This window comes from Rhipicephalus microplus, chromosome 3 (genome assembly GCF_043290135.1).
Source record: "Rhipicephalus microplus isolate Deutch F79 chromosome 3, USDA_Rmic, whole genome shotgun sequence".
NCBI classification, from domain to species: Eukaryota; Metazoa; Arthropoda; class Arachnida; order Ixodida; family Ixodidae; genus Rhipicephalus; species Rhipicephalus microplus.
This window is the reverse complement of record NC_134702.1, coordinates 113,702,187-113,713,142: the sequence shown is the minus strand read 5'-3', so window position 1 is coordinate 113,713,142 and position 10,956 is coordinate 113,702,187. Positions and strand designations below refer to the sequence as shown.

Genomic DNA, 10,956 nt, shown 5'->3' with positions numbered 1-10,956 from the left:
ACCGTCTTCGTTATCTCTGCTACGCAGAAAGTCTTGATATTTTTTTGTGTCTGCTAATGTGCACCCTGTTCTGCTTGAACTACTGTTTGCAGTATTGTACACATACATAATGATATGAACAGATACAAACGCTAGGCGTTTTCTAAATGTCCAAGGGAGACGCCTGCATGCGTTTCTCTTGAATGCTGCTGGCGTTAAACTCAGTTCAAGGTAGCAACTGTTAGCTGACACATTCCGTACTCAATTTCTCATCATAGAGTAGCGGATAGCTCAGGCCTCTAAAATTGCGTGTTCAGTGAGGCATAAACTAGCAGACACTCCATCTCCTCCGAAGTCACTGTAATATGCTTAATTACGACGAAAACATAACATTCTATGGTGGATTTTTGTAAGAGTGGTGAACATTCATTTGTTTGACTACTTTTTATTTTGTGATTATTATTCCAAAATATGCAATGTACTGTTGGTCGTCAAGGCTTGAGTAAGCATGTGCCCTGACATGTTTCTTTTTTAACAGTGGTTTCACCTCGCATGGTGTACCAGACGAAGCGCATGGTGTCCAGAATTCGCAACGCCTTCGTGAAAGAGATGAACTCGTCAAGCTGGGTCAGCCGCGATATTGCAGCCGACGCTATCAACTCGTTGAACGGTATCACGGCATACGTCGGAAGTGCAGGACGCCGATTGGAGGCAGAATTCGTCGAAGCGATCTACAGTCAGTGTTCATCTTTATTTGTCCACTTGATCTGGCATCCACGGAACGTGTGTGGCGTTCATTAGCATTTTTATATACAAATGATTTTCGGCGTTGTGGAAATATTAACTACGATGTATTGATGTAGGAACGGCATCGCAGCAATTTTGGGCATATGGCTCAGACTATAAGTGTCTGTGTTCTGCCGAGCCATTTATACACAAACTCTTGATGAATTATTTTATTATAGACGTGTTTCGCTGCGTAGGGTTCATGATCTGCTCCGGCAGAGCCACAGCGCTGTCATCAAAGAGGCCCCGTTCACAGAAAACGTCTATGATATGCACTGCTAAATGCTGAAATCGCAATCGACTAACATTTCAATCTTGAATCATTGTCGGTACTCAACAAGGAGGGGGCGCGAAGCGTGCTGTCACAGTTCGGGGAAATAAAGCATTGACCAGGGGCCTTTATTTCCGTTCTCCCCGTCTACAACAGCTCTCTTGCTCACTAAAACGCATCCTCACTTTTCCACGTCCTCTGCAGCGCTGCACAGCGCTGAAATTTTCCGGCTGCCGGCGGGTAGTGCCCCTCTGGCCATCAGCTCTCCGTGACACTTAGTGCCAAAATTCGCGACTGCTTGAGTAAAGATAGACGTTTGCTCACGAGCACACCATACACTGCACGAATACCGAAGAACAGCTGTTGATTTCACGCACAGTACAGCAACACATGCCTAGAGGGATGCAACTAAGATAACGACCAGGGGCTAAAATTGATTGATTTGTGTGGTTTAACGTCCCAAAACCACTATATGATTATGAGAGACGCCGTAGTGGAGGGCTCCGGAAATTTTGACCACCTGGGGTTCTTTAACGTGCACCCAAATCTGAGTACACGGGCCTACAACATTTCCGCCTCCATCGGAAATGCAGCCGCCGCAGCCGGGAATCGAACCCGCGACCTGCGGGTCAGCAGCCGAGTACCTTTGCCACTAGACCACCGCGGCGGGGCCAGGGGCTAAAATTAAATTTCACTGTGTTCCGGCGGCAAAGATGTGGTATGAGAAATGATTTAATACTTCGGCTTTCCTGCTCACCACTGCAGCATTTATAGACAAGAACTTACGGTAAAAGCAGAATTCCCGCGTAGTCCACGAACTGGGCCACGCAAAATTTATTTTACAGCATCCAAAAAACTGGAAGAACGTGTGTATCACGTGTACCTGCTAACTGCTGTTGGTGAAACTGTTGTTTTACTGATTATTTGAAAAGCCTAAGAGGATTACTAATTAGGGTGGAAACGTACAAATACGAGTGCCAGAAGACATGTAGACCCTTCGAAAAATCCCGATGAAGAAGTTGCTCGCACATACCACAGGGTGACCAAAAAAAAAAAACCACCGAAGCTCACGCATGAGGCTTTATATAAAAACTTTTATTGTGACTCGAGCGAAAAGGCACAAATATGTAGGTAAAAATTTTGCGAGGTGTATATGCTCCACTTCCCAAAAATAAATCTCTGAAATCAAGAGCATTCCTTCGGAGAAACACAATGCTGCTTAAAACACGCTTGCAGTTCTTAAGCCTTCACCTAGCTAGAAAAGCTCTCTAATTAAACCATACAAGCAAACTCTTGCTTTTGTTTTTTCATGGCCAGCTATATCAGCGGGAAACAAGAACCATACGTTAAAAAGCCAGACCAAAACAAAAAGTGACTGCAAACACTGTTATTTATTGAAAATTTCCCGTTACACATAGTTCAATAAGTGTGCAGACGTGTCAAAGTAGAGCGGCTATTGAGGAAGAACCTCGCCGTACATCGCTTCTAAAGGAAGGATACTTGGAGCGAAGCATGGTTTTAGCTTCGACTGAAAAGAGCGTTTAGCCGACGCGTTCCGCGGGCAACACTGCCCGCCAAAGAAGCGGGCGTCGCGCAAGAACAGCGGTGCATGTGAAACTAACAACACCTCTATTTAGATGCCTGCCACGCGAGAACGAAAACAGCTGCCACACCGTTTCCCTCCTTCATTTTCGATTACTCTTAGTCTAAACTTAGCGTCACCTATGGCGCACGGTGCAACAACTCGATATTTTTCATGGCCTCTGAAATAGTCATGCATAATTTCAGATATCGAATAACTCTCGAATGACGTGGCCCTAGAAGCCACAAGTAAAAAACGCCGTAATAAAAGTGACTGTCAAGAGCGCCACTGGGCGGCGCTTACTCAAAACTGAAAGCAGGACGACTCCGCTGGCAACACTTGCCATTCGTCAGGCATTTTAATAAAGGAGGCATTGGTGAAATGAACCTCCTCCTCCCGCCGCTCATCGCCGCGACCGCCGCCGTTCGCATGTAAAACAGGCTTTAACTTTGGCATCCGAACCACGTGCATCACTAAGCCTACATTCCTAAATTTCCATCCATATTCACTGCACACAGATTTATGCGCATATGGAGTATCTAACGTTTGCAAGCTCAGATCCTCTGGATTTTTCCTGAATATGAGCCTTTCAGAAGTTTACCGCTTCGGCATGCATCATAGTGGCAGAATGATTTAGACAATGAAAACGTCACTAAGTAACCTTTTAAAGATTTTTCCCGGGAACATTGCCCCGCCGCGGTGGTTTAGTGGCTAAGGTACTCGGCTGTCAACCCACAGGTCGTGGGATCGAATCCCGACGCAGGCGGCTGCATTTCCGATGGAGGCGGAAATGTTGTAGGCCTGTGAGCTCAGATTTGGGTGCACGTTAAAGAAACCCAGGTGGTCGATATTTTCGGAGCCCTCCATTACGGCGTCTCTCGCAGTCATGTGGTGGTTTAGGGACGTTAAACGCCACATATAATCATTTCGCAGGAACATTGGTGTGATATGTTACATGAATTGAGCGTGGTGTGCTGCGTTATCATAAACATAGGGTCATGAGTAAGATGACTACATGTTCTTAATTGATTGCACTTACAGCGAATGCCTGGAGGAAACAATTTTGTTGCAAAACCAAAGCAGCAATATTACCTTTCAGAAGTCTTTGTTAAAAGAAATGTTGTTCAAGGTCTAATTTGTTATTTCAGGTTGATGACACAAAAGATACTGAAGCCTCACGCGCCCCGCCACGGTGGTCCAGTGGCTAAGGTACTCGGTTGCTGACCCGCAGGTCGCGCGATCAAATCCCGGCTGTGGCGGCTGCATTTCCGGTAGAGGCGGAAGTGCTGTAGGCCCGTGTACTCAGATTTGGGTGCACGTTAAAGAACTCCAGGTGGTCTAAATTTCCGGAGCCCTCCACTACGGCGTCTCTCATAATCATATGGTGGTTTTGGGACGTTAAACTCCCCAAATCAATCAATCAATCAAGTCTGACGCGTCAAACCACTTTATGACTCTGCGGTACGCTTTGATGTAGGGTTCCGAAAATTGCAACCATGCGGTCTTATTTAGCGTGCATTGACTTCACCCGGCACGCGAGCCTCTCACATTTCTGCTTCGTTGTGATGTCACCGCTGCTTACGGGATCAAATCCGCAACATTAGGCTCTGCAGCCAAATACACTGAGCACTACATCCCGTTGTCGGATGTTTAGTTCACGTTGACTAATCATTGAACACTACAGTGAAGTGCTTATTTGGAATAATTAGTTCAATAGACCCACAAATTCTTGAATTTGGTATTCGCGCCGTGTGAAGTGTAAAAATTACACAAATAAGCGCTTTCCGAGCTACCGGTTTCTATTGCCAAGGCGCGAAAAGTATATTTTAGGCGTTTGGTGGATGAAAAGCGTGTGTGTACTTCACTTCCGGATCTCTTACATACCTTTGTAGTGACCTCTCGTTACTCGTTCTCGTCCGTGCCGTTTAATGATCAATGAACCTTCAGCTTTCTGGTAGGTGACCTATGTTCTGCGTGGATGTAAAAGCGTAAACTACCGTTAGGTTATATTGGTCCTCAACTACCATTCATAATTCGTGGCAGCGAGGAAACTTACCCAACGATGACATACTAACGCCGCCACGCACTGAACAACTTCGAATACAGGCAAAATAATCGCTGTTCTCCAATAAGCAGCTGGTATATTCATCACCTAATGCTAGATCATGTTCCCAATAGTTCGACTGGCTAGATAGAGTCTACTACATATAATACTGCCCTCTTATACTGCGATACCTTTGATATCATGTTTCCCATTGTTATATTCTTTCTTGCGATACACTAATCCTCAATTTTATGCAATATGTGTGCCGTGGCTGGACGTGTTTTTTACTAAAATAATCGTTCATCGTTCGCCGCAGAACCGTACCCCGATGTTCCACTGGACAGATATTTCCCAACGTGGATAAAGGCCCTCTCTCACTCAGCTCACTATTTTTGGATCGACAAGGCAACTCCACTGTACAGAGAAACGAGGCCAACGCTTATTACACACCGGGCGAAGAAACGCTTAGAATACCAACAGGCATTATGCGTAGTCCTGTTGTGTATCTTCATGGGCCACTATCCCTCAATTATGGTGGCCTTGGAATGGTAAGGACGCATATTTTTTGTGACACTAGGTTGAGGAAGCAGTATGTTTTACTCGGTCAATTTTGTTTCACTGTATACCGAGTTCTAAGAGCAGTGTAGCACGCAGAAGGCTGGAAAGCACAATAGCGCATACGGAATAATATTATTTGGCACTAAAATGCAGCTTTGAAAACTAAAGGGTATATTATTCGAATATTAATATTGGCAGTAGTTGTAATGTATTGGGAAGAACAAAAAGCAGACGAAAAGATAACCTCCCGTGGGTAGGGACAGAACCTGCAACCTTGGAAAACGTTGACAGTTCCCACGTACAGTGGGAATCAGTGATATGCAAAGCACAAGTGAGAAATGTTGATATTTCACGCTAAGATCAGCACAACTTTACGAGGTCGAGGCAAATGATGCCGTACGTGACTTACGTGTCATGGTTATTATGCTTCCGTGTGTCGTTTAAAATTGTCAACTATTCACGCCACGTGATTCCAAATTTAGTATATGTGGAGCTAACGAAATGGCTGCCAGCACACTATGAGCCTGGTATGTTGCCATGCTCTTACATGACACGCTTGTCAGGATTATCATGTTTGTACCAGCCATATTTTTCGTCATCCAACGAAGTCACGTAACACAAAATTTGGTATATGTTGAGCTAGCAAAATGGCCGCGAGCACATCACGAAGAGTCCATTATACTTCAATGTAGCGGTCACGTGCGCGCACCCTGCGCAGAGAAATGCAACGTTAGCAAAACGCGAGCATTCTATACTCTGAGGCCAGGCGCGACCAGCGTCCGTCGGAGCAGCCCGAAGGCAACCGGCGCAAAATGCGACATGCTGCATTTCGCGACGATGCGTTACCCAGTCAACACTGTGTCTCCCTCTTTTCGTGACAGAGGAACGCCGGATGCGCTAAACCGCGCATGCGTCAAAGCAACTTAACGCCATGCCTCAAAGCAACATAACGTCAAAGCAACTGCGAATATATGGCAGGACTGGTGCGTGGCGTGGCAACGCCGGCGTGACGCGACGAAATGAACACCGGCGAGCAAGCGCGCCGCGTCACGTTGGAATGTATTGGTGCTTAGACTGCGGCATGTAGTCATGTTGTTCCATGACAGACATCTTAAATTATCATTTTTGCACCAGTTACATACCTTCGTCATCCATTGGAATCACGTATTATCAAATTTGGCATATGTGAAGCTAGCAATATGCCCGGAAGCGCATAATGTGCATAGCACATGGCGATGTTGTTACATGACACGCATGTCATGTTTATCATGTTTGCACCAATAGCCTACCTTCGCCCTCCATTCACGTCTCGTAAAACAAAATTTGGTATAAGTGAAGCTAGCGAAATGGCCGCCAGCGCATCATGAGCGTGGCATGTAGTCATGTTGTTACATGACACGCATCTCATGATTATCATGTTTGCACCAGCACATACCTTTGTCATCCATTCACGTACTGTAATACCGAATTTGGTATATGTGACGCTAGCGAAACAACCGCGAGCGCGTGGAGAGCATGGCATGTAGTCATGTTGTTACATGACAGACATGTCATGATTTTCAAGTTAAGGTCTGTCGCTTGTGTTCGCTATGCAATCATCTCATACTGTACCAATTTTGCAACACACCATGTGAACGAAACCAGCGCAAGAGCTCCGGGACCATGAAATTTAAATCATGGCATTCACGATACACGTGTCATGATTTTCATGTTATGACTTGTCAAATATTGTCACGTTTCTTAAGACAAACTTGGTTTATTGGGTTCGTTGAGTCGACTAGCCAAGCAGCAGCTCAGACAGATCGTCTTTGTCTTCTTCCTTTCCCGGATCTCACCCAAGCATATCAGGTGGCAATATATTCTTCATACAGTCATGTTGTGCCATACTAAGTTTGGTATCGATACTATTGTCGAAACAGCCAGGAGCGCTAAAAGTCGTAGGCGGCTAGATGATAGATAGATAGATAGATAGATAGATAGATAGATAGATAGATAGATAGATAGATAGATAGATAGATAGATAGATAGATAGATATGATCAATGTCGCCGGAGTTCGCTGAGTAATGCTTCGCATTTAATAGTGCGTCGAATAATCCACCAACTGAGCTACCGCGGCGGCTATCCCCCCGTCCACATTGTATGGTATACATGTGCATTTAAAGGTGGAAAAACCAGTCAGCACCAACTATTGCAATTATGGCAAGTGTGAGAGACTCCTTTTCCGCAAAACTGATTTATTTTATGGTGGTGCCCACCCCGGTTCCACTGATGTATTTTCGTCTCGGATATGACGTTGCAATGTATTTAAATACAGATTATACAGAAAATACGAGAAGGAAGTGTTCTAGAAAGAGGCGCTGAATCAGCGACCTCGTGCTCATCAGTGCGCGACGCTAACCACTAAGCCCATAGCGAACCTTCGCAAACCACTCAACGGTGAGCCGTATCTATGAGCAAGGGGCCGCTGGGAATCATCAGAGCTCAGCAACTTGAGCGCGTTTTCGTCATCAGTAGCGCGGTCTGACGACGGACGCACAGTTGGCGCGCTAGCTTCAAAGGTAGTCGTGCCGCGCCAGCACGCGCGTGGCTATGCGTGCCTACCTCCACAATCATCATTGCATCATTTCCTATACAATGCACATATCCAACCCCCGTGCTGCAGAGCTTAAGGTCAATCTCACTAACTTGGATATATTCAGAAGACAACGCGTTCAGACTGAAACAATAGGGCACCTCTATATGAATGGCAACAGTGCCTGCAAGCTGACCTTGATAAAGCAACCAAGAGGGTAAGCACTATACCCGCAATTTCAGATGTCGACAGGCACCTTTTACACCTGTTGGAAGCACCCAGAACCCTCATAAAACGCTGGCGTTGGCAGAGACACAACTGCAAGCTTGAACTTCGCATCGCTCAACTCACGTTGCAAGCCAAACAACGCTACAGAGCTCACAAGGAACAATTGGCAGAACTTTTGTAAGTCACTTAATCGAACACTAAGCACTGTGCGCATGTGGTCGATACTAAGAGCCCTTGCTGACCCTAAAAGTACCAAGTCCCACATCAGCAGTACCATAAAAATACTTCTTCACAAGCAGGATGGGGACGACCACAGCATCTTACAGACGCTTCAAAAAAAGTACATCGCTGCAGTGCCTCAGCCAAAATGTAAAAACTATATATAAAAAGTCAACGTCTCTGGATACTGATATAACTTTGTACGAAGTTCGAACTGCCCTTCTGAATATCAAGCACAACACAGCTCCAGGGAAAGAAAACATCCAATACTCTCTCGTACGAAACCACAACTGCGAAGATCTAGAGCACCTCACAGATTTTTACAACACTCATTGGAAATCCTGAACGTTACCCTAGGAATGGAGAGATGCCAAAATAACACTAATTCCGCAACATTCACATTCCGGAACACTAATTCCGGAACTAATTCCGGTTTTCCGGATTTAACACTAAGTCCGGAAAACCCCGAGAGCTTGGAAACCCGGACCAATCTCGTGGACGTCTTGCCTCGGTAAATTAATGGAGCACGCCGTCCTTCAAAGACTGCAACCATATCTTGACGCCCAGGGGTTTTTCCGGACACATTGTTTGGGTAATAGCCTCATCTTTCCACGCAAGACGTACTTCTCCAACTAAAAAAGGAAGTAATGGACAGGCTCAGTTCTGCGCAAACTAGAGCTCTGCTTGCCTTGGACATCCGCGGTGCGTTTGAAAACCTCTCCAATGACCTAATACTGGTGAATCTTGTGTTGACACGTTGCGAACGGTGAGTTTACTACTGTGTAAAAGCGTTTCTCACAAACAGAACGGCAATCATGGGATTTGACTCTCTTCGCAGTGACATCATCAAGCTCGCGGGGAAAGACACACCACAAGGATCTGTGCTATCCCTTACACTCTTCAACACCACCATGTCTAAGTTACCACCTCTACTCGCCACCATTCCAAGTCTGCGGCATGCTTTATACGCGGACGACGTCACTATAAGGGTGATCATAGGCTCAGACGAACAAATACAAGTTGCCTTCCAAGAAGCAGTAAATATGGTTCAAGCATACGCACGAGCAGGTGGTATAACGTGCTCTGCAAATAAGCCGCAACTTCTACTCATTCGTCGTCCCCAGCGAAAGCCCGACAACAGCCCGCAAATCACAGTCACTTTAGAGTTACATGTAACTTCTTGCGCACAGAAACTCCGCGTCCTTGGTCTTCATATACAAGCTGATCTCATCTCAAGGCAACGCACACCATGAGAATACAATCAGATCACCAAGTTTCTCAAACCACGTATATGATCGGCTGCATCACCAACCAAAGGCATGGACTTCAGGAGCAAGACATTCTACGTATAGTTAATGCCTGCATAGTAAGTCGCATCACCTACAACGTTCCTTATCATACCCTAACACTTGCACAAGAGAGAAAACTGGACATTCTCCTCCGTATAGCCGTCAAAGCGGTGGTTGGACTACCTACGTACGCATCCGCCAACCGTCTCCTAGCCATGGGTGTACACAACACCTTGAGGAAACTAACCAAAGCTCAACGTAATAATCAGCTATGAAAACTTCGCAGCACGCAAGTGGAAGAGCAGCTACTCATCAGGCTAGGGTACCCTGCGACTCGATGTGGATACAGCACACCTGGAAAACAGCTACCCACTAACTTCTGAGCAAGAATTACAGTCGCGCCACTTTCACGCAATATACACCCTGAGCGCAACGCTCAGCGGCGGCGGGCAAGGGTGAAAAACCTCACGCGCCTCATAAATCAGTCTTTTCCAAACACTCTCTTATGCTGCGATGTCGCTAGACAACACTTCCGCAGTTTTACAGTTGGAGCAGTGGTGAACAATGATCACAATGTAGTAGCCTCAATGAGCGTACCTACTAAGAACATATCTGAGTGTGATGAGTTTGCCATCGTCCTGGCGATGCCATAAACCTTCCTCACACAGATGTTATTCTAATCTTCACAGACTCAAAGGATACCTGCCGCATCTTTACATGGCGTATTGTCTCACAGCACGTGCTCATCGAATTTTGAAAACCGCATTTCACACGCCACACAAGTTCCGACTTGTCAGGACTCTGCGAACGCCTCTCTTCCCGGTCATGACTGCGTTCCTGCAGCTACCCGAGCACTCACTAACCGGGATCCGGAGGAAGAGCTGTCCAACCCAGATGAGGAGAACACAAACAGCGAACTTCTAGAATAACGAGACACTTTTGGTTTCTATAGCCGAGAACGCATTTGGTACCCTCCACCACACCACACGTTCACACGAGAAGATGCAACTTCGGTGCATCAACTGGAGGCGACCACATTTCCGAACCTCTATTTCCTCCACATCCTTCATCCCACTTCTTACCCTGACAAATGCCCTGGCTGTGGAGTGGTACCAATATAATTTCACGTAACGCTGGAATGTCAGCGTCCGCCTGCCAGGCGCTTTGCCAACTCCTCTCCTATTCCTACCCTACAAGACTGGGAAGACATGCTGCGTGATGAAAGCTGGAGTAGCCAGCGGGCGCTGGTTCTGCGGGCGTGGGTTGTAGCAGCGGCTGTTGGAGCTCTGGTCTATGAGCGCCACCCGACATTTTTCTATGATTAAACTAAAAAGTTTCTCTCTTTCCACATGGAGTGGTTAAAGCGCGTGCACGTGCTCTCTAGGTGGCTCACTCGCACGCACGCCTATCTCAAGATTCGGGTGCTT

At 46.2% G+C, this 10,956-nt stretch overlaps 1 protein-coding gene across 1 annotated transcript in view; it reads left to right on the top strand.

Moving 5' to 3' along the window:
- Window positions 1–537: 537 nt before the first annotated feature.
- The window catches only part of LOC142803295 (uncharacterized), a 32,342-nt gene continuing 21,923 nt past the window's right edge, over window positions 538–10,956 (top strand). The window contains exons 1-2 of the mRNA XM_075888424.1: window positions 538–715; window positions 4,979–5,210. Of these exons, the coding sequence (XP_075744539.1) occupies window positions 553–715; window positions 4,979–5,210 (395 nt within the window). The 5' untranslated portion in view covers window positions 538–552. The remainder of the gene's footprint in view (window positions 716–4,978; window positions 5,211–10,956) is intronic.